At 41.3% G+C, this 24,950-nt stretch overlaps 1 protein-coding gene across 1 annotated transcript in view; it reads right to left on the bottom strand.

Moving 5' to 3' along the window:
- The window catches only part of PSMD1 (proteasome 26S subunit, non-ATPase 1), a 106,303-nt gene extending 89,405 nt beyond the window's left edge, over window positions 1-16,898 (bottom strand). Inside the window, exons 1-8 of the mRNA XM_061188366.1 lie at window positions 16,738-16,898; window positions 12,653-12,696; window positions 11,943-12,016; window positions 11,582-11,751; window positions 8,044-8,249; window positions 5,023-5,166; window positions 2,665-2,891; window positions 102-162 (exon numbers count right to left, since the gene is read on the bottom strand). Of these exons, the coding sequence (XP_061044349.1) occupies window positions 102-162; window positions 2,665-2,891; window positions 5,023-5,166; window positions 8,044-8,249; window positions 11,582-11,751; window positions 11,943-12,016; window positions 12,653-12,696; window positions 16,738-16,753 (942 nt within the window). The 5' untranslated portion in view covers window positions 16,754-16,898. The remainder of the gene's footprint in view (window positions 1-101; window positions 163-2,664; window positions 2,892-5,022; window positions 5,167-8,043; window positions 8,250-11,581; window positions 11,752-11,942; window positions 12,017-12,652; window positions 12,697-16,737) is intronic.
- Window positions 16,899-24,950: the final 8,052 nt, after the last annotated feature.

The following is a 24,950-nucleotide window of genomic DNA, read 5'->3' as shown; positions in this document are numbered from 1 at the left end:
AACCTCCATAAAAGCAGGTATGAAACACTTTTAAATAATTTACAGTATAGTGTGGAAATATATGTTTAAATGGCAACCTCAACTTCAAAAAGCACACTTACCGCTTCTGGTGTCTTTCCTACAAGTACACTACCTGTCTTTTCTTCTGTTTCCATTGAGTCACTAAAAAGAAGAGAACCAATAGTTACTAATGTGATAAATATTTTCTGAATAGTATGTGTGGGTGGCTTTTTTTTTTCCTTTTAATCAAATTGAAGGTCTGAACCATGTCCAAATTAAATATTTTGCAAGGAAAAAAGTTAATTACTTCTTAAGTACTGCCATTAGGAAACAAAAAAGATTGTAAAATAAGATGGAGGCAACCCAGTTACTGAATTTCCACCAAATAAATTCATAAAAACACGCAAAGCAACTAACTAGGTTAGCAAAATATATGGACAACAAAACCAGGTGACAAAGTATCTCCCAGATTCCCAAAACACGGTCAGGTGAAGATACACCACCACGAGCCACAAAGACCAGTCTGAAGCAAAGCAGCTGGAGCCTCAACAACTCTTAAACGAACCAGCCAACACCCTCTTCTAGGTCAAAGCACTACACTGAGGAGAAAATGCTGGGCACAGAATCCAAATTAAGAAGGCAGAAATGAGGGAAAAAGAAGGCTGAAATAAAAGTGAGAAAGGAAACAGAGCCAGGAGATCTCAGAACATAAGACACCATTTTGTTTAAAACTCCACAAACACAATAAAAGAGGAAGTTCTAGAGAACAGGGAAATTAGAAAAAGTATCCTAAACAAGCCTCCTTTGTAAATATTTAGGAAAACTAATTTCAGTAAAGATAAACCACAGAAAAGGATCAAAGTAAAATCCCATTCACTATTATAAGAAAAAATTATTTGAAAAGAGGTCAAAGATATGAAGAAAACTTTTACAAGATATAAAAGAATATTATATATCAGAAATGAAATAATATAACTAGGGAAAAACTGGGAATGGAAGAAGAAGGATAATTACTTCAGAAATTAAGATCAACTCAGAAAGAACATGAAAGCAAATAAACACAACACAAGAAAAGGAGAGGGTAAGGAGAAAGAAAATTTTAAAATCAAAAAGAAATAAATTAAATGCTATTACCCTACGATTAGGAACAAAGGAAGAATGTTTGGATTTCCTAACCAATGCAGAAAAAAATAAGGGGGGAAAAGATATGAAAGTTATAAAGAAAGAAGTAAAATTGTCTCTGTTCACAGATGACATGATTCCTATGTAGAAAATTCTATAAAGGGATCTATAAAAAAAATTTACTAGACCTAATAAGTGACTAAAGCAAGGTTGTGGGATTCAACATTAATATAGAAAAATCAATTGTAATTCTACATATTAGCAACAAACAATTGGAAATTGAAATTTAAACGTACCACTTACAGCAGCATTAAAAGACCTAATATACTTAGGAATAAATTTAGGGAAAAATGTACAAAACTCCTGTACTAAAATCTACAAAAACACTGTTGAGAGAAATGAAAGAAAACCTAAATAAATGAAGATTACAAGACTACTGACTTACAGTAATTTTTATTAGTTCTAATAAAAGCGTTAAAAAAGCTGAGAATGGGGATTTCCCTAGTGGTCCAGTGGTTAAGAATCCGCCTGCCAATGCAGGGGACACGGGTTCGAGCCCTGGTCCGGGAAGATCCCACATGCTGCGGAGCAACTAAGGCCGTGTGCCACAACTACTGAGCCTGTGCTCTAGAGCCCATGAGCCACAACTACTGAGCCCGCGCGCCTAGAGCCCATGCTCTGCAACAAGAGGAGGCACTGCAGTGAGAAGCCCCTGCTGGCTGCAACTAGAGAAAGCCCGGGCACAGCAACGAAGACCCAACACAACCAAAAATAATAAAAATAAAGAAATTTAAAAAAGAAAAAAAAAGGACTAGTGAGAGGAAACATCCTTGTTTAAAAAAAAAAAAAAAAAAGCTGAGAATGTTTCTAACTGTACAAATATCTAACCCAAATGCCTAAAATCTAGCCCAACCTACCCCATCTGAGATTTTTTTAAAAATTTATTTATTTTATTTTTGACTGCGTTGCGTCTTTGTTGCCGTGTGCGGGCTTCCTCTAGCTGCGGCGAGCAGGGGCCACTCCTTGCTGCGGTGCACGGGCTTCTCACTGTGGCGGCCTCTCCCGTTGCGGAGCAGGGGCTGTAGGCACAACGGGCTTCAGTAGTTGTGGCTCGCGGGCTCTAGAGTGCAGGCTCAGTAGTTGTGGTGCACAAGCTCAGTTGCTCTGCGGCATGTGGGATATTCCCAGACCAGGGCTCGTACCCATGTTCCCTGCATTGGGAGGCGGATTCCTAACCACTGCACCAGCAGGGAAGCCCTATCTGAGATTTTTAATTTACTTGATTAGATAGCACACATGCTGTCTGGCAGGCACCCTCCCCATCAGACAACCACTTCCATTTCTTTCCAGAAGGGTCCATTTCTTTGGTTTTCCTTAATGTATGCAGCACAGTGCAAAACAGAGCAATAGCTTTAGTAAGAGGCTAATCTATGAAAGCTAATGGTGAAATTTATTCTTAGATTATGTTGTCTATAAATATCTATTCTCAAAATGAAATAAAGATTGTTGAATTCGTTCTGATACAGAAAAAGATACTTATACCTGTCTTTCTCTGATCCTGGAACAGTACCCGTATTGGTGGATCCAGGCACAGAAGCAATAGGGGTGCCAACAGTTCGAAGATTCTGGATTACAGATGACAAAAACTGCTGGCTAGCGCTTTCATACAAATCAAAACAAATCTGATAAGCCATCAGGAGGTTGTCTTCCTTTACCAATTTTTCTAGGATATCACTCACGGCCTGAGGATCATCTAAGAAAATTAAGCACTGAAATGCAGATAAAGAACAATTACATAATAATTGAAAACTTTGTCTACAAGATACTTAGAGAGTGATAGTCAACAAATATAAGTAAAGGCAAACTGGGGCAGACTATCTAGTCTAGCATTCTAGTTCTGATCCAGGCACCAAAGTTTTCCTGAAAATGGAATCTGCCTTCCATAAGAAAATCCATACAACTTATATTCACAGCTCCTAACACTGTGCCTGGCAATTAGCAATATTCAATAACCGGTTGGTGAATGAATCTTGGCTTCTTTAAATCTTATCCATAAATCGCTATCAAGTGCTCTGTAACTTATTTTCTGCTTTACCATAAATTGTAGGAGTCGTTCATTCATTTAACACATTGTATTGTGCTGGGCCAGGACAAGAGGCACATTTTAAAATGACCGTTTTGAAGCATTTCTCTTACTACTCTTAGGATTTGCCACATGTTTTAACAAAAACCACCCAATAAATTTAGGATTTTTCTTTTAAGAATTCAATTTAAATTTTCTTGTTCCCTTAAGCAGCAAATAACTCAATTTCAAAATGAACACATTAACCAAAGTTATTATAAATTAAGTATAGGAAATTATGGAAACAAAATAAATGACCAATACCAGGAGACTGGTTAAGAAAGGCAAAGTATATCCACTGAATGACTACTGCACAATCAAGAAAGAGTTTGTACAAGAATTTGTGAAACGTTAAAACATGAAAAAATGTTAAATTGAAGGAAATATATAATTGATACTGTTTGCTTCCAGGGAAGGGAAATTGGGAGCCAAAGGAAAGAAGTGTCAAGAAGACTTTTTACTGTATATCCTTTGATTCTTCATGAATTTTGAATCATGTGAATGTAATATTATCTGTTCAAAAATGTATTTTAAAAATGTAAAATAAATTTAAAAAAATTTTTACAGGGACAAGGAATAAAATAGCTAAAAGAAATAAAATTACTTCTGAGGAATAAAACTGCAATACACAGAGAAAGAAGGCAGAGGACTACTGTTTTTCATGTAAGTTTTTAAAAACTATTTTAAAAACTATTAAAAACTATTTAGAAGCAAACAAAACTCCAGAAACCTATACAGAGAAAAGTGAAAGGAAATACACTAAAATGTTAGGTAGACTTCGGGTGATATAAAGGTGGATATTTTTCTTCCAGCTTTTTCTGTGGTTCACACTTGGTTTAAAAAGCATCAGAAACTATATATAAAATAGATAAGCAACAAGGATTTACTGTACAGCACAGAGAACTATATTCAGTATCTTGTAATAACCTATAACGGAAAATAATTTGGAAAAAAAATAAAAACCTGAATCACTTTGCTGTACATCTAAAACTAACATAATATTGTAAATCAACTATACTCAATTTTAAAAAAAAGCATTCAAAAAAAGGATGTATTAATCTAAATTTTAAATATGTATAGAGGATAGAAACACATATTGAGAACACATTATAATGAAAAAATAACAAACCAAATGCATGATAAAATGCTGTGCTCTAAGCAGAATACAAAAATTTGTCAATAAAACACAATCTAGCCATTGAAAAGAATGAGGTAGCTCCACATGTGCTAGTAGGTGGAAGAAAAACATTTATGAATCTTTTAATTGGGAAAAGGCCAATGGAAAGGGAAAGATACACTTTTCATTTTATATATTTTCTATACTGTCTTAATTTTTTTTAAAGTGTGCAAGCAAGTCCATACATGAAAAGAGATAAAGAAAATATACCCAAAGGTCTTGGCTGGTGTTTGGGGAATGAAACCAAAGATAATTTTTATAGCTGAAATTCTTTTTAGAATGACATAACAGAGGTACCGTTTTTACCTTTTCTTTTTTTTTTTGACCTCATTTTCAAAAATTTCCTTAAATGCTTGGATTATTTTCAAAATGAAAAAAAGAATACATAGAAATAACACATTATAACAAAACAGCTTTTTAGTTTTGAGAGATTCTGTTTCTTATCAGTAAAATGGAATATAAACGCATAAAGTATCTTCACAAGGCTGTTGTAAAGATCAATTGAGATACATGTATGAAATTACAGTGATGTGATGTTATATAATGTAATGTAGTGAGGCACGGCCCAGCAGTACAGTGTAAAGTAATGCAATGTTATTACCTGACAAACATTGATGAAATCAGGTTTCTCCAAGTTCATGTAGATTTTAACTAGAACTCTCAGTACTTTATTCCGAAACTGTTTATTCTGCATTAAAGACATGCAGAGCTTGAGGCTATAAGCCAGCATTCCTGGGACATCATTCTGAAAGAGATAATTTGAAGAGACATGATTATCTGGTTACTGAAGCATGTTTATTTAGAAATCAAATTATTTTAATCGATATTCTTTAGTCATTCTAGGCAGCTAAAGATTTGTTACTTAAACAATAAAACTTAAAATTTTTAACCATTTTAGATGAAAATCTTAAAAGAAAATTACCTATTTCCCTGTCTTCATGAAAAAAAAATAGGTTGAAAACAATTAAATATTTAGTGATCATCCAGGATCATGACTATATGACCATAGTATACTATAACTGTGGTGGTGCTGTTAATTATTATAAAATGATCTATACAGCTGTACATATACCAAGTGGCTATGCTTTTCAATTGTGTCTGCCTCTAGTCTTGCTAATCATCATGACTTACCGCCTATACTCACTGGCCAGGAACACAATGTGATAGAACTATTCTCCAGCTCTGAGTGACTCAAGCTTTGAGTGCTGTCACATCTAGCTGGTGCTCTCCCGAGGAAATTTTGACTCCAGATTATTTATTTATTTATTTATTTAATAAATTTATTTTATTTATTTATTTTTGGCTGCGTTGGGTCTTCACTGTTGCGTGCGGGCTTTCTCCAGTTGTGGCGAGCGGGGGCTATTCTTCGTTGCGGCATGCGGGCTTCTCACTGCAGTGGCTTCTCTTGTTGTGGAGCACGGGCTCTAGGTGCACGGGCTTCAGTAGTTGTGGCACACGGGCTTAGTTGCTCCGCGGCATGTGGGATCTTCCCGGACGAGGGCTCAAACCCATGTCCCCAGCACTGGCAGGCGGGTTCTTAACCACTGTGCCACCAGGGAAGCCCCTCCAGATTATTTATGTTTACCTTGTGGTTCTTCAAAGCATACCCAATATTTGAGATACTAACCTAAAAAAGTCCTTCAACATAAATAAGCATACCCAATATTTGACATACTAACCTATAAAAGTCCTTCAGCATAAACAAGCATGCTGAAGAGCTACAGGAGTACTTCTCAAAAAGCGAGTTGAGAAATTAAAAATTCACAAAATTCACTAATTTGAAAAGATATACACACCCCAATAGCAGTGTTATTTACAATAGCCAAGATATGGAAGCAACTTAAGTGTCCATCAACAGACGAATGGATAAAGATGTGGGGTGTCACACACACACAAATGTATATACACAATGGAATACTACTCAGCCACAAAAAAGAATGAAATTTTGCCATTTGCAGCAACATGGATGGACTTGGAGGGCATTATGCTAAGTGAAATAAGTCAGACAGAGAAAGACAAATACTGCATGATATCACTTATATGTGGAATCTGAAAAATACAACAAACTAGTGAATAAAACAAAAAATAAAAGCAGACTCACAGATAGAACAAACTAGTAGTTATCATTGGGGACAGGGAAGGGGGAAGGGCAATATAGGAGTAGGGGATAAAAAAGGGTTATTATAGGATTATATGAAATCGTGTGTGAAACTTGTGAAAACTGTAAAGTACTATAAAATTTAAAGATAGCTTTGTTCAATGATTAAAAAAACTTTTTTTTAAAAAGCAAGTTGTGACCTATCAGCGTATACATGATGAAATCAACTTAATGGGACTAGCATTTTTTAAAAAATGAAATACAATTTTAAAATATCAGGATTACATCATAAGTAGAAAAAGTAGGTATTATTTCATCCTAAGTTACATCTATATGTGTATGTGCACTGGGATGTAAAGTAATACACATTTCTTACTCTGCTTTATTCTTTAAAAATTTATCACCCCTTTACCTTATAGGGAATAAGGCTACACTGCCTATTCCCCCAGTGGATTATTCCATTTGGGCAGGAACTCTGTTGGTCTTGTTTGCCACTGTATCTCCAATGTCTAGAACAGTGTCTGACACATAATACGCACTCAAAAAATATTTGTTGAATGAATAAAAACAAATATTTTAGTTCTATTCACCTGAAGACAAGGGGAAACTATAACTGCACAAAAATCAAACAGAGCAAAATAAGGGTCGTTCTACGACACTGGGTCATTCATTCATTTACTCATTTAAACAAATCTTACCACTGCTGCTAAACACTGCCTTAGGCTTTGGGGATCCAGTGGTGAAAGTACCTATCCTTAAGGAGGTTATAATCTGGGGGACCTAGCTGGACCTAAGGGTTGAGGAGGGTATGCCTGGCAGGGATTGACAGAAGGGTCTGTAAACAAATGACAGTTGAGCTGAACTGTGAATCTTGAACAGGAATACAGCAGGTCAAGAAAGAAAAGGAAAAGGATGTTTTTGGCAGGGGCAATACTTTTGGCAAGGGGAATGGGGTATGGTACATCTAGCAGAAGAGACAAGGTCAAAATGGCTGGAGTGCAAAGAGCTAGCTTGTGGAGAAGGATAGGTAGTGAGGCAGGCAAAGTGGGCATGCAGATCAATGTCCATTTTTAACTCAGTCTTGCACCTCTCTGACCACTTTGGTTGGTAACTTACAACTGTCGTAATTATTTCAAAACACCCCCAAACCAGGAATGTAGCTTATAGTTTTAACCATGATAAATGCATTACAATAGTAGTTTGCCAATATAGTCTTCTTAAAAAGGGCAGGGTAATTAAGACAACTTCCCCATGCAAGACCTCAAAGGAATAAATGTGGTAAGATAAAAGCAACTATTCGACAAACACAAAACACAGCCAAGGTTCATTTATAAACATAAATATAAATATAAAATACATATATTTTACATTTTATAAATATAAAAATAAAATTTTTCTCAAAAGGGCACCTTATTATATCTAAGTTAGATTTTCTTTTCACTACCCATGCAATTTTCAGTTTTAATTATTTGCTCTGCTGATTTTTCATCAATAGCAATCTCTAAAATCCCATCATCTACCTACCGACTCAAGTATAGTCTTCTCAAAGACGTCCAGTCTTCGTGTCTCCAGAGCAATGCCGATAGCTTGCTTATACTTGTGATCATCTAGACATCGTTGAAACATTTTATTCACAATGCCTTCCAATCTCTGGTCAATTGGTTTTTTTTCTCCTTCAGGCAAATCTGCATTTTCCACACATTGTTTGGTGTAGTGATCAATGCACTTTGCTATAGAGAAAATAAAATAACTCTGATCAGATGGTAAATTGGGCTATACTACTAGAAAGGACAATGCCTACATTTATAATCATAAAAAAAACTTATGGGATGACTATGGAGTAATGAGCAAATTTCAAATTTTTTAAATGCTGTAAGTTATACCTTCAAATTAATATTGTTCCCTTCATAACAGTTACACTGCAGGGCTACACACTAATTCCAGTAAGCTGACATTATTTAAAACATTTCTAGGACTTCCCTTGTGGTGCAGTGGTTAAGAATCCACCTGCCAATGCAGGGGACACGGGTTTGAGCCCTGGTCCGGGAAGATCCCACATGCCGCGGAGCAACTAAGCCCGTGCACCACAACTACTGAGCCTGCGCAGCTAGAGCCTGTGCTCTGCAACAAGAGAAGCCACTGCAATGAGAAGCCCGCGCACCGCAACGAAGACCCAACGCAGCCACAAAATAAATTAATTAATTAAAAAAAAAAATTTCTATCTTGTTACTGTTTATTATTCAAAATTATGTTATTCAACTTGACTAAACTGCTTATTCTACAGAGTTGGCTACAAACAGCTGCTGTTTTCACTCTCAAAAACAAACACTTGCCATGACTGAGGATATTAACAAAAACCCTACTGTAGCAATTATCACATGGCAATAAATTACACTTCTTCACATTAATGAAACTATTAGATCCTTGACAGTAGAGAGTCTGTCTATGACCTGAAATGTGCCACAGGTTCTAAAGGCAATCCCAAGATTTCCAAAAACCTTTCCGGCAATCAGCTAAAATATTCACTGTCTCAATGTGAGGTAGGTTGAACCTATTCACACATACTTCCCCTCTCCCCCAAACAGGGAGTCTGAAAATTCATGCAGTGGTGCATGTGCATAATCTGGCTTTCCCATTTCACCATGATTTGGGTGAATGGGGAGGAAGAGGCAACATACTGAAGGGTATCATGTTTACAACTTACACTACTTTACAATCATACCTTAAACTTTTTAGGAGCAACCAAGAAAGGAAATTTCCCTAAACCTTCTTCCACTTTCTTAAGGAAAACAGCCACTCAAGCTGAATGACATATATAGTAGTTATCCTCTCTATAACTCACTGGCCTGTCACCCTCCCTTTCAAAGAGAAAGGTACAAGGAAAAGATTAATTAGTTGCAAACTATAGTCCCAGGAAACAGAAATGATTTGAACTAGGATAAAGAACTGCTAGTCTACTAGATGGCCCATGTTAATGGGTCTATATTTTGGGGGAAGCAGAGGACTTTTATAAATTGGAATATACCACATTCAGGGTCCATCCAGGTAGAATTAGGCAGGTTCAGGTACAGTTAGTAAGAACTAAGTGGCACTCACAAAGCAGACCTTAAACAATTCTGGTTGCAGAAAATCTTTACCAGGCCCTAATATGAGCTTTTTGAACCAAATGCAGTTGTGAGGAAACATTACCCCTACCTCATCAGAAAGGAATCTCAGATTTATAACATTTGGGGAGCTTTCCTTAGTTAATAACTGAGGAAGAAAAATGTTACCTCCCAGGTTTCAAATGAGACTTGTGCTCTCACTTACCAGGTTTATGTCATAACTGTATTCCAGAACCGAGCCTCATTCCTAGCTGAAGTCTTATTACAATGGGGAGAAGACTGAAAATTCTAGCCTTGAATTTTCTGAGTGTATTGTTTATGACATTCATTAAGATCCTAGGAAGGCTTTCCTAAATTCTATTTTATATATCCTCTCACAAATCTCACTGACATTTAAAAAAATCCATTCTAATAGTCCCAAGAAAACTAGAAGGGTGAACCCCATTTCCACACAAAGAAAAGCAAACAGAACTGGTCTACCAGTCAACAATCACCTTCTACAAGCTAAGACTAAGATGATACATAGGAAGGCATCTACCACCTCATAACCTCTTACAGACCAGCTGTCCTGATTAAAAGCATCATTTGTAAAATGTTAACATTGCAAGCACTTGCAGATCACCACTGGAAAAAATTATCAATATTCATCAAAAAAAAAATCCTTCAAATAAGAGAAAAGAGATAAATGCACTTAACTCACCATTTCTAACTTAATGTAGGGAAAGTGCTCTGGTTTCAAATGATACGGTCTATTCTTTAAAATCATCTGTTCTTCCCACAGGATTCACAGATGAAAACTCCAATTCAGTGAGTTCCCAACAACAATAAACTTACTTGCAACATTCTCACACCATCATGGCAAAAAAATTTTAAATGTGAACACAAAATCTTACTTCAAACTTCAGGGACATTTGAAAAGTACCTCTCTGGACTGCCTTGTGCAGCATTTCCCAATTTCTGAAAGAGAATACCAGTTTTCTCCTTTTAAGGGTTCAGGTGAATAATGCAGATCTCCTCTTAATCAGCAATTCAAAAAACTATACTATACACACTTGACAGAGAACACACTCTTGGGCTCTCTGTAACTATGATCTAAAGCTTGATAGTCAAAAAGACACGTCTGAAGGGTATGCAATCCCTTCTTTCATCTATTAGAACAGGAGTTTTCAAACATTTTTAAAGCTACAAAAGCTTTGAACAAACTCTTACAGAGCTGGTTCAACTTACAAGATAGAGAATCCCGAACCTTACCTGTGTGCTACCCTCTCACTTCAAAAATACAGAAGCAAATAAAAAAACAATGGTTACTAGTAGAAACAGTATGGATTTCGTAGTGAGTAAGCCTGGGTTTTAAATTCTGATCCTCCTATTTAATAGCCATGTGTCTTTATCATCTTGAAACCCAAGTTTTCTCATCTGTAAAACAAGGCTAGCTCCTTCTTCACAGGGCAGCTGTGGAATAAACTATGCTATGAAGAACGACCAGTACAGTGCCTAGTACAATGGAAACACTCAATAATGATTTCCTGTGTTAGAAACAACTCTATAAATTACTATCATTTAATTTCTGTTATTCACAAAAATCAGATTTAATTTTTTCATGTAACAGTATGCTCATCGGAAAAGAGATAAACATAATCACTGAGATAACTATCTTTGTGTTAAGTTGGCTGTTTCTGAATAATTTCTTAGATTCATTCTTAAAATATTTTGTGAGTAGAGTGTCTTCATTATTACTGTTATTCATGTTACTGTTCATTACAACAAAAAATAACAAAGCACAGAATTCTAAGGCAGATCTAAAAACTCAGCCTGCATAAAATTACTGTAGAAAGATTATGAACTTTCAATTTAGATGAAATGTGGCAACCTCAAAAATTCAGGGAAAAAAATGCTATATGTACTAGAGCAAGAAAGAAGCCAACAAGATAAAACCTTACTAGATGGAAGATAATTACCTATAATAGTCTCCACATATTCAGAGTTATCATTGACATTGAAGAGGTCACCTGCTCCAAGTGCATAATTCAGAGACTCCTCAAAAGCCCCCAGGTGATAAAATACTTTAGATGCCACTAAGGCTGCAAACTGCCGACTCCGGAAACCTTCATCTTCATACAAAACTTCTCTGAAAGAAATTAGGAAGTATAGGCCTAGTTCAAACTGTGGTTCTCCTTAAAAATTCCAAATCTAAATACTCAAGTTGCGATTTAGTGGCAGCAAATTCCTAAATGAATTAATAAGCCACAGACCCACATCCACAGATAATTAAGGTTGATCTACTTTATTCCAATTTATAGAAATAAAGTAAATTCTTACATTTTGTCTACAGACTCAGAAATTTCTGCCCAGAAGTCATTGACAACTGCATTCAATTTGTGTAGTGCAAATTCCTGTAGAAGATAAAACCAAAATTCGATTTTGAGACAGACTTACCATTATACTTCCTTAAAAAAAAAGTTTCCAACAAATCAGTGGCCAAATTCTAAGTCATATTTACTAAATGACAAATACAAAAGTTTACCAACTGACTTATGTTTTCCATTGGGCTTACACACTTCCTTTCTGTTTTCAATCATAAAACATAATGTCATTCCTTATCATACTGAACATTTTTCTTCTTTGACAGTATGTATAAGATTGACTCTAGGCTGCTGGTTTGGATATAAATGAATTCAGGTGCCTAGAGCCAACCGAAGTATATTCCAAATTTTTGTCAAATGAAAATAGTTTTAAAATATGTGATACAGAAGTAACTTTTTGTGATTTCCGTTGATAAGAAAACTGGTGTGTGGGGGGGTGGTTTCCAGGTGCCACACTGAGATTTATTTGCCTCAGCTTTGTTAAACTCTAGGGAAAACCACTGCTGTTGCCAAAATACTGTCCTGTCCTCGGGCTAGATTTCAATGACTAGGTATAGACTAAGTAGGACGGCTATTTTAAATGGAAGAAGATATACAGATATCACTAAATTCAAAGAGCTTCGAAGTACTCATATTAAGCCCAGTTAATTTTTATTCGACTCATACCTTAAGCTGTGGTTCTTCTTCATCCAGAAGAGAAATTATTCCAGCTATAAGACAAAAAGTATATGATTATGAAATATATATCCTAAGATAAACTAACGCTTAGTCAAAAATATATCAGAGTTGGAAAAAAAGTATTTTTTGAGGGGTGACTTCACTAGAGGAATCATTATTTTTCTTTAAAACTGAAAAGGTTTATATTTCAAATTTTAAGAATTAACTATGTTATCAAACCCTCATAATACCATATATATCACATTATTTGCCTAATTCAACAGTTTTCAAAGCATGGTTCCTGGATCAATTAGCATTAGCATTACCTGGGAACTTGTTAAAAATAAAAATTCTTGGCCCCATCACAGATCTACTGAATTAGAAATTGTGGGGATGGGGTCCAGTAATGGAGCCATAAGCCTTCCTTGTAATACTGATATTCATTAGTTTGACAATCACTGGCCTAATTTACTGACCAAAACGAGAAATTTTCCTACACAATTTTTGAATAAAATTATTCACACAAAATAAACCAAGAGTTATAAAATTATTTACAAAAGCAGGAGTACTTAGTCATCAACTCACAGAATAAAATAATTCGATTATTTCAAGATGCCTATATTAAGGCACCTCTGTTGTATCACAAGTAACCTAGAAGGCTCTGCTAAATGATGAGCAATCTCACTTGTTCTGACTTCAATTACTGAAGCACAGCATTCCCCACGTGACCCTGAGGTGATTAGCACTAACACTGGAGAGTAAAGGAAATAACTGTCCTCTCCAAAAAACTGCACCCTGAAATACAGTCATACAGCAAAGGGATTATTAGAAAAAAAGATGTGGGAAATTACCGTCCTTGGACCATGAAGGACACTAAACTGTCTCTCAGATATGTTTTCCATGTAGGTCTTAAAATCATTCCAGAACACTGAGTTGAAACTGTGAGCTGATACAAAAAGTGTCAAGGCAACTTTCCTTAGGAGATGTAGCCATTTCTAACTGGTAAGTGTAGGTTCGCCAAATAGCTTCGTCTTTAGAGAGCCATACAGGAAAAGATACAAAATTTAGCAAACAAAACTATGCCATGGTTCTAGCTATGGCATACTACTGTTCAAAAAGCATGAAAGCAGATAAAAGGAACTTCTTGGTACTCTAGGTTGGTATAACAAACAGACAGGTTGAATTGACAGCATGAAGAGAAGACAGATTAAAGAATGCAATCAGGGGAGGGGAGGGGGATTGTGAACTAGTGACATGAAAGAGCTGATAGACAAGAGTACCTTAAATGTGGAACAGATCATAAATGGCAGAATGCTTTATCAAAATACTAAAAATGCTACCCATTCCCTTACCATCAATCAACGGTATGTCTGAACTGCTTTTACCAAAAGAGGTGATTGATTTCTGTATACTCTGCTGTTTGGTTTCACTTATGACTAATGTGTTATACGGTTGTCCTGGCTTAGAAATGCAGCCGTTGTCCATGGAACACAACTAAATCAAATACCTACACTCCATACGCAAATATTTCTCATCTTAAAAACAACAGAACTCACCTATAGATGGGGGACGAGGTGCACCTGGGGAATGGGGAAGGTTTCAGGATGCTAAAAAATCTCTTATGCCATAATATGAAGTCAGCAGATATTACCTAAAGTTGCTCTATCGATTTACAGCATTATTTTAAATAGCATATTATTTATAAATATAAAGGTATGCTCCAGAAGACACAGCTTAAAAGTTGAAAACAGTTGCCTCAAGGAATAAGGGAAAAGAGGAGTAGGAGACTATTGTTTTACAGCTTTTACGCATAATTTTCCTTTATTATGTTAAAAAAAAATTCATTCTCATGTCTCCCTCCAGTAACCACCTATCTCTATCTCTCCGCTCCCTTTCACAGCCAAACCTCTTGGAAAAACTTAACAGTACATGTTGACCTCTTATTCACCACTGTGTTCTTAGCGCCCTGCAAGTGTCTAGCCAATAAATGAACAAATAAACTAACTAATCCAAACTAGTACCTGTTAGGTTCTGTTTAGCACCCGGGACAGATCCTAAGCCATAGAGAGCCAAAGGACAGGAAACCAGGTGACAAAAGGTTTGGAGCAGAAGCTGATAAGTAATCCAGTAAACGTAACCAATGACAGTAACGAATACACACTATGCTATCACCACCGAGTCTCAGAGTAAGACCTCAAAAATCATTAGGTTTAAATTCTATTAAATCCCCACCAAGTGTTGTTTCAGCCTCTACTTAAAATACTCTGGTGACTGATTTATTGATTTGATTAGCTAACTGATTTCTTCATTCGAGAAATACTTTTGAACTTCTGTCATCTGCTCGGCAGTTGTTCTAAGAATTATGAAAAGCTTCCCGCCCAAAATTCTACCACAGAGAGAAAAACAGTAGTCAGGCAAGTAAACAAAGTAATTACAGGACTGTAATGAAGAGAGGGGACAGCTGAGGGGGAGGGATGCAGCATGTTTTAATAGAATGATCAGGAAAGACTAACATTTGAGCGGAAGCTAAGGATTGACAAGCTAAGGGAAAACTTGAGGAAGAGGAGTTTAGAAAGGGGGAAAAGAATGTGACAGGGCCTGAGGTAGGGGAGAGAAATTGACATATTCAAGGAACAGAAAGGCCAGTATGATTAGGGTATAGTGAGGAAAAAAGTAGTACAAGACAAGCCAGGAATCAGATCATGTAGGCCTATAAGCCTGAATTTTATTATAAGCACAATGGAAACCACTGAAGGATTTTAACCAAAAAAAAAATATTATGTGATTATGGTTTAAAAAAGAATACTCTGACTACAACACAAAGAATGGACTATACGGAGGTAATTGTTGGAAAAACAAAATCTTAAGGCTGTCAAAGCAAGCCAGGCAAGAGATGAAGGTGGTGTGGGCTAAGTAGAGGGATCTGAAAAACAATGAGGCCTACATTTACAAGCAGCAAGAAATTTAGTGCTAATTTTCTCTTTAGAGAACTCTGACTGGATGGAAAAGCTTTTCCTTACATTGAACTAAAATTCATCTCCCAATCATTTGCACCCACTGGAGACAAAACTCTAATCCCATGTACAGGTGACGGCTCTTCAAGTCTTTAAAAAGAACTATTATGTCTCCACCAATTTCTTTAAGCAATCCTTATAAACACATGGTTTGGAGCTCCTTACAAGTTACTGTCCTCTGATTATCAGTTTGTTTATAGCAAAGCACTTGTGGGGCAAGTGTAGAGTAAAACAGGACGAGAAAAAGGTCTGTGAGCAGGCACGAAAAAAGGCACCAAGGCTGAGGACAGCTACGTGCACATCAATCTGCAGCCCGGGGCTTAAAAATCTCCACTTGAAACCTGACTTCTACAGCTTATCCCGCTGCAAACGTCATTCCACGGTCTACGCACACAACGGTCAAGTGTAGGAAACCTGCCCCGCACACCCATGAGTTCTTTCTTCAAGGCAGCCTAGTTAGCATCTAGCCTCAAAACCACAGTTGGATTCTCAGTATAATGTCTGCCTTCAGGATGCTGTCTTCACCGAACACGAAAGTTCTCTAGATGCTTTAACTAAATATCCTTAGAACAGACCCAGAAACGACCCGCCTCAAGCCTAATTTAATTTAGATTTCCCTCTAAAGAGAAAAGTGCTAGGTCAGGTCGAGAAGTACTTAAGTAGCATGGGCTGCCTTACAGTCCGGCTGCACGGGGGGACCATCCCACCCTAACCACCTGCAAGGAAGGACTAGGCTCGGACGGCCCCACATGGTCAACCGCCGGAGGAATGGAATTAAGGAAAACCCGTCGGGGTCGGAGAAGGGCCCAGGAAGCCCCTCTTGTCCGGCCACGGGGGTGTGGCTGCGAAGGAAGAACGAGCCGGTCAACCCAGCACGATTCCCCCGAGCCGGAGGGGGTCGCGGGGCCCCCGGAGAGCCCGGGCCACACTACCAGCCCCCGGCACGGGGGGTGAGCCTCGCGCAGTGAGCAGCCGCGCAGGCCGGTGCTCCGCCGGGAGGTGCCCAGTCACCGGCCCTGACTCAGCTAAAAGCCGGCGTGGCGTCTCCTCCCTTTCGGCGCCGGCTGCGATCCCACTCACCGGCTGAAGTGATCATGGCTGCGCCCCGTACTAGCTCGCCCGCTCGCTCGCTCGCCGCCCCGGCCGCGCCGTCTATCTGTCAGCTCCCTGCCGCTCGCTCCGCCGCGCCGCCTGACTCCCCGGGTGCCCGGCTCAGTCACTCGCCTCTTCAGGCCACCGGCTCGCTTCTCACCCAGGACCCCGCCCGCCTCGGGGCTGCCCGCTGTCCCGCCTGCCGCCTGGCAAGAATTCTCCCCAGGCCTGTGTCTTCCATGCCGCCACTGCCGCCCCGCCTCGCGCGGGAGGGTGCACGGAGAGCTCCATGGTGTTCTCTAATCCTCCTCGAGGTCAGCGCTCCCGCGGGAATGGGAACCCTCGTCCGCACCTGGGATCAGGCTTCAGAATAGCCACCCCTAGAGAAAGGACCCCCCCCGCCCCCACCGTCACCCGCCATTGCTGAGAAAAACGGGTTGAGGAGAGGTGCTCGCGGGGCTCGTAGCGCCACCTGCTGCTCAGGAAGTCTCCCTGCAGCGCCCACCCCGCGCCCCAGCCAAGCCTTTGGGGATCCCGGGAGGGCAAAGAGCGTTTTCTTAGAAGGGTGATTTTCCATTATTTTTAAAAACCAGGGCCCAGCTTCCAAAGAAATCCAAACATAAATGCTTTACAATCATAGCACGATGAATCCCTAAGTAAGCACTGGTTTATAATAAAGTTGAACAATGAAGGTTTTTATTTACATTTGGAATAGTTAATACTGTACATGGTTTAAAAATCAGAAATATAAAAAGATATACAGTGAAAAGTGTTCTGAAGGAAAAACAAATTTTCCATTCTTGTCTTACATCTGACCAGTTCCCCTCTCCCTCTGTAGCGACAGGTTCCTGTTTTTTATTGTATCTAATTTGGAATGCCTGTTGTGAGAGCCATCTGCAGTCTTATACCAGCTTTACTAAACAATTTACTTCAATAGTCAGTACTGAGAAAACCTTGACAAAGATTTGTGACAAATGGTGGCATTTTAAAGCCACTAGTCTTATCAAGCTACTCTTCAACTGGATAGTGATTACTAAAGCTTATTTCTGAGGCCTTCTCAAAACAATGTAACCCAGTGGCACAAGCCAATGTTTTGCAGTTGAAATAAAATTTGGTTTATGACACACTTGAGCGTATGTGTGAATTTTTTTTTTTTTTTTTTTTTTTTTTTTTTTTTTTTTTTTTACTCTTGTGGCCAAGTTGCATGACATGTGAGATCTTAGTTCCCCAACCAGGGATCCAACCCGTGCCCCGCTGCTTTGGAAGCGTGGAGTCTTAACCACTGGACCGCCAGGGAAGTCCCAGGGCATGTGTGAATTTTTTTTAAATTAGTATTCTTAGGCTATGGTTGTTAAAATATATTAAATATAATTATTAAACACTTTTCAAGAACCTGTAGCTCAGATTGAAAGACACTTACCTCGGAGGTGTGCATGAAAAACAAATAGATTGAGTGCGTGGGAGTATTATTTTACAGAGGCACTTTGGCTGATCCCTCACATAAAGATACTTGTGCGCCCCAAACTCCTAAAAGAATCAGACACAAATGCTAACAGGTAACGGGAATGAGTGAAGCAGGCCGAGTGTAAGAAAACACCAGCTCAGCAGGATGGTGAACGGCAACTGACACTAGTGTCAGGGAAGCAGTGGGGGGGGGTGGTGACTGTGACAGAATGAAGAGTGATGCCCCATCTAAAGAGAGCAATGGCTACTCAGCTCCGACAGTGTTGCAGTGCCAAATGCAGGGCTACTGTCGTGAGAGCTTCTGATTTTGCCAAGAAAAGCCAGAAATCAGAATTTTGTGTGAAATCCTCGGAATTTTACATGTTGGCAAGTTGGGTGAAATGGGTGAAGGGGGTGGAAAGGTACAAACTTCCATTTATAGGATAAATCAGTCCTGGGGATGAATGTACAGCATGACGACTTACAGTTGTATATTAGAAAGTTGCTAAGAGAGTAAATTTTAAAAGTTCTGATCACAAGAAAAAATTATAACTTTGTGCAGTAACGGATGTTAACTAAACTTATAGTGATAAGCAGTTCACAGCATACACATATACCAAATCATTAGGCTGTACACCTAAAACAATGTTATATGTCAATTGTATCTCAAAAAAAAAATGTTGGCAACTAATTCAAAATGTTTTAAAGCAGAGAGGTGGCCAGTTTGCCACCTCTGCTCTTCAAAAAGAAGACATTCTCTATGGAAGGACGATTCTGTCTCTGGCTGGGACGCTGAGCTTGTAATTGCCACAGTCTCATCTGAGCCCCATGGGAGCCCTGTGAGAGGTCCCTCTCTTCTTGGACATTCTGCTGTCCCAGGCCTCTGGCTTCTCCCTCTCCATTCCATTCTGCACTCTTCAGTCAGAGCAATCTTTTTCAAAACTCAGCTCTGACCACTGCCTCTGTTCCTTGAAACCCCGAGTCCCCATCTTGGGCTCTGTTCTTCTGCTTTGTTCTTCCCTGTTTCTGTGCACAGCCTTCTTCTCACTCCCCGTTCTCCCTGTGGGAGTGCAATGCCTCAGATTGCCATGGACAAGGTGGTGGCCCTACAATGTACCCCTGCAGCCCTGCCCTCTCTCCAGAGCATCAGACTCACACACCTACCAGGCATCTCTGCTTGATGCTCCTTAATTCAACGACCTCAAAGCTGCATACATTGCGGCCCCCCCCCTTGCCCCCGCTGCATGTGTGTCTCCTGCCTTGATTCCAGTGTGATGAAGGGCATCCATCAGCTACTGAAGCAGGGCCCCCAGGGAGAGGGTGGGTAGAGGGCACCATTGACTGTTCTGTCCCCCCCTACCTGGTCTGCACCAGATCTGGTCCTCCCTAATCTCTCTTACACCAGCCCAGCCTCCCATCTCACTCCATTACCCCCTAGTCATCTCCCCCTCTTCTTTCCTGGCTGCAACAGTCCCCAACAGCCTTGACTTCCTGCTCACCATCGCACAATTCTCCAGGCCATTCTTCACAGCTAGGCTGGAGCACTACCCAAAACAAGGAAGGCAGGGACGGTCTCCTCCAAGCTTCTCCAGGACTTTCACCCAACCCTGCTTACCCTCCATCTTTATGTCCCACCCCTCTGCCCTGTGTGCCACACTCCTGCCATCCTGAACTGCTCCGATTCCCAGAAAGGCTGTGCGGGCATGGTACCTTGTCTCTGACCTCAGTACCTGCTCTCCGCTCTGTCTTCAAGGCCTCTCCCCCTCATCCCCAGCACCTCCTCCAGGAAGCCTTCCTTGACCACCCCACCATGTGTCCCCTTACAGCCTTTACCCCACACAGCTATAATCATGTTTTCTTGCCTATGTCCCAACTGGACAAGGAACGACTCAAGGGCACAGCCACATCTTATTCATCTCCGTGTCCCCTACAGTAACTAGCACAGGGTCAGGCACATAGTTGGTGCTCAATAAATATTTGTTGGATGAATGGATGAACACAGGGTCAGTTAGTTATTGGCACAAGGCTAGAACTCAGACCAATGTCTCAGAAACCCCTGCCCTCTCCAAGACTCTAAAATGAGCTCTTTTTAGAGGACATTTAGGACACGGTAAAACCACAGAAAGAATTCTTACCCAGTGCTCTGTTCATAAACAACTATCTCCTTCCAAGTATAGGAATAACACAAAAGATCTCAAAACCCTAAACGATGGGCTTCCCTGGTGGCGCAGTGGTTGAGAATCTGCCTGCCGATGCAGGGAACACGGGTTCGAGCCCTGGTCTGGGAAGATCCCACATGCCGCGGAGCAACTAGGCCCGTGAGCCACAGTTACTGAGCCTGCGCGTCTGGAGCCTGTGCTCCGCAACAAGAGAGGCCGCGACAGTGAGGCCCGCGCACCGCGATGAAGAGTGGCCCCCACTTGCCGCAACTAGAGAAAGCCCTCGCACAGAAACGAAGACCCAACACAGCCATAAATAATAAATAAATCCAAAGTTTACAAAAAAAAAAAACCCAAACGAGGTCAGCTGTGGGCTCACACAGTTACGCGCTAGGCGGGGGCCTCTGTCAGGGTGACGGGAGGAAACCGTGACCCTGCTTTTTCTTTGCGGATGTGCCCACCTTGAGCAGGATTCAGTCCGAACCTTCGCCGAAGCACCTCCCTGGCCCACGCGGCGCCCTCTAGTGGTCACGGCGCTCCCCAGAAGGCTGAGCACATGGGAAGGGGCGAGCGCTCTATGACCACCCACCTCTACCCACCCCCATCCCCTCAACCCGCGAGCCTTCTGGCATTTAAATCCTGGGTCTTAGGAGGGCTCGGTCTCCTGTCAAGAACTGGGCTTGACTGCTTTTTGAGCTGCACAGTGATAAGGTGGAAAGGGCGGGTGTCGGTGCCAGGACACCAGGGATCAAATCCCTGTTGCACAGCAGCCCTGGGGTCACCTGAGCCCTGCTGTAGAGGGGGCTGGTCCACCTACCTGGCGCCGCCTGTGAGGGGAGGTGCTCTAATCAAGGGCTTGGCATAGAACAGCGAGGAATAAAACTGGCCACGAGGCTAGTGGTTGCTTCCTGTACAGCACTCAGGCCACGTGCTTTTAGAGTAAAAGCGTTTATTCAGGGAGCAGAAACGTGAAACGCAGACGGTGACTCGGGCCTCCCGTAGGTAGGTGCTTGGCTGGAGGGAAACGCCCGGCTGGGGCTGGAATTGTTCTGGATGGACTGAGGCACGAAAGAACCCGGAAGCCATCGGAGACGCTGGGCTCTCTTCCCTCTAAGGACAGTGTCCAGGAGGGCAACGCCTATCGTGGGCAACCGGAAATCTGCCCTGGATGAAATGATGCTGGAAGCCACTGTTCCCTCGCGGGGGGAGGGGTGGCTGGGGGCGGGGGGAGGGTCTATGATGACCAACCAGCTCTGGGCAAGTGGCCAGGGGTGGGAGGAGCCACAATGAACCCCCAAGCGAGATCTCCTGCACTCTGGCTGTCCTATCTAGTGGCTACTAGCCCCAGGTGGCCACTTGAAATGTGGCTAGTGCAACCCAGGAAACTGATTTTAAATTAAAATCTTATTTTATTGAAATTTAAAGACTGGTACCAATTCAGTCACTGGGAAACTTTTTAAGTATCTTTGGAACAATTTGAGGATGTGAATCTATTTTTTCAACTATAAATTTAATGAAATCTAAATACAGATTAAGTATATTGGATAAAAATTTAATATCTGAATTGGCTGTAAGTGTAAAATTCTCACAGGGTTTCAGAGATGCAAAATGTCTCATTAAAAAAATTTTTTTTATATTTACAGTTGAAATGATACTATTTTGGACATACTGGGCTAAATAAAAATGTTAGTAAAATTAATTTCACCTGTTTCTTTAGATTTTTTTTCTAATGTGGCTGTTAGAAAATTTAAAGCTACATATGTGCCTGGTAGGTTCTTCTGAGACAGGGCTGGTCTAGACTCACCCCGAGGTCTCAGTCCCTCTGCCCTCCTTTTCAGGCCTGGCCCCTTGGCCTGCTTTACAATCATGGCTGCTCTTTGCTGGTGGCACATACTGGGCCAGACCAGATCAGGGGGCAGAATCTGAAAGTGAGACCCACCTCTGTCGGGGATCAAGAGGCTGGGAGTGGCTGCCCTCGCAGCTAGGAGTTCTGGAGAGGGCTATGCACCTGGGACGGGGGAGGGGCGGGAGGTCAGGGTGAAGGCATTCTGGGGTTAGGGTTATGATCTGAGGCAACACCCTGCTCTGAGAAGACCTTGTTAACCAGTGAGGGAGAGAAAGAACTCATGTGACAAGACAGAGACCCAGTTTCTGCAGCCAGGACTCATTATGAGGGCTTGGCTCCAAGGACTAAGCTAAGCGCCTAATTACTCCACATAAGTGCAGAGCAGGACAGCAACAAGCGTGACTTGAGACTGAAAATCTGAATTTCTGCCTGAGGGTCTCTGAAATTCACTGTCTGCACTTGTAGCAGGAACCCTGGCTGGAGCTGAGCAGCTCAGGGAGGAAGCCAGACGAGATTCTCTCTCTTGCCAGAGCCCTGGACCCACAGCAGCCCTAGCACCCAGTCGCACACCATGGTCCCTTGGAGTCGAATTCCAAGATCCCTGTGAACCACAGCATGGCCCAGTGGGGTAGTCTCTGTTTCTGCTCCGTTTTAGGCAGCCTCAAATAGAAGGCAACCAGAGGGCTCTGGCCCAGGGGCCAAAGGCATCAGAGGGATATGTGTGGGATCCTGGGCGTCACCCCTGCCTTCTCCATTTCCCCTTGAACTTTCCACGTGTAAGCATATGGCAGGCTGCCCAGGCCAACTTCCACGTCTGTCCCAATCCTTGATCCACTTACACACAAAACCAGGTCAGAAGGGGGTTATTTGGGTACAAAATAACCGGCTCCTCTACCGTGCTGGCTATGTTTGCCACCCAAACAGGACAAAGTGCGGCCTCCTGACCACAGGGACAGCCCTGCAGCATGGATCTGCTACACTTTGAGGTATAGACTGCTTTCAGGTTAACGTGGCCACTGTCAACCTTCCCCAGGGAGGTGGGGTCCTAGGTGGTCTGCCCCTGGTAAGAGGGGCTTGTTTAGACCACAGGTGTAGGGGCCTCAGCCCTTGACCCCTTTGCAGCTTTGCCTTAAGCTTTGGTTTGATAACCAAGGGACTCTTGTGCAGAAGGTCTTGTAAACAAATATTTTGAGAAGAAACTGTGACGCACGTAGTATAAAGGGTTCTCTGAGACTCAGTTAAGGCCATTTTATCTCGTTAAACATTCTCGTGTGCAGACACACACCCTAATAAATACCAAGTTAAATGCTATCTCTTAAAAAAAAAAACTCTTTTTAAATATCTACTTACACTTTCCAGCTACACGTTTTCCAATCCCAGCCAATAGGGTTGTGGAGATGTCACCCAGGGCAGGACTGAGGGACTTTAGGCCAGATGATTCCAGAGGTCCTGCCATTTAACCAGATGCCTTGCTCCCAAGGGTCCCTTCAAGGAACACTTTTATGAGAATAAAGGGGAAGATCCATTCCATTTCCAATTAGCCAGCAATGAGGTACTGTTTGGTTTTATTAGATATTAGGAATTATTGATTCAAGTCAGAAGTAACACAACCACTGCCATATTAGAAAGATTAGCACCCAAGAGCCCACACGGGGACCTAACTGGAGGCCCCTCACCGATGGCTCCTGGTACCACTGACCTAATTCTGCCCTCAGACAGGCCCACCCCAACCTTTGTGCCTTGTAAGGGGTCCCTAGAGAAGAGACCCACTGCCAAAGCCATCCCTTCTGCTACCTAACTCTTCTGTCTGCTAGAAGACAGCAACAACATTTCCTAAAAGGATGGGGCTTATCTTAGCCATTTCTCAAGGAAGCAAAGATGGGTCTCAGTCCCGTTTAACATTTGGGAGGCAGAACCCAAATCTCAGTAAAAAAAGACCTTCTCTCTTCAACTATTCACAGCAAATACTGAAGGTAATGAAAAAATAATGAGTAAACCACGCTTTATACCAGAGGCTTGCAAACTCACTTGCCCACCGGGACCAGGACCAGGCACATGGCATATTCAGATGAAGAGTAGCACAGCAGTGGGAGAGGTGGGTGGGAGGGATGCAGGAAACTGGAGGGGACAACATGCCCCACCCTTCACCCAGAAAACCAGCTTTTTTTACATGCAATCTCCCAAGTTTCAAATGCTGGCAACAAATACAAAAGATTTTTAAACACAGCAGAGGCTACTGTCTTGTGACTTCTGCCTTAGACAATTTCCTAACTTAAAAAAAGCTCCCGCCCCCCCCATCAAATAACAAAACTTCAACCAAATTATTACAAAGAAATTAACAGAGAAATAGAAAAATATAGCAGCTTCAAAAATACCAGTCTTGGGGCTTCCCTGGTGGCGCAGTGGTTAAGAATCCGCCTGCTAATGCAGGGGACACAGGTTCGATCACTGGTCCGGGAAGATCCCACATGCTGTGGAGCAACTAAGCCCGTGAGCCACAACTACTGAGCCTGCGCTCTAGAGCCCGCAAGCCACAACTACTGAAGCCCGCGTGCCTAGAGCCCGTGCTCCACAACAAGAGAAGCCACCGCAATGAGAAGCCCATGCATCGCAACAAAGAGTAGCCCCCGCTCGCCGCAACTAGAGAAAGAAAGCCCGCGCGCAGCAACGAAGACCCAACGCAGCCAAAAATAAATAAATAAAATAAATAAATGTATTAAAAAAAAATGCCAGTCTCCCCATTTTATTTTATT

This window comes from Eubalaena glacialis, chromosome 1 (assembly GCF_028564815.1).
Source record: "Eubalaena glacialis isolate mEubGla1 chromosome 1, mEubGla1.1.hap2.+ XY, whole genome shotgun sequence".
In the NCBI taxonomy this organism is placed as follows: Eukaryota; Metazoa; Chordata; class Mammalia; order Artiodactyla; family Balaenidae; genus Eubalaena; species Eubalaena glacialis.
The sequence above is the reverse complement of the archived record's forward strand: the minus strand, read 5'-3'. Positions and strand labels throughout refer to the sequence as shown.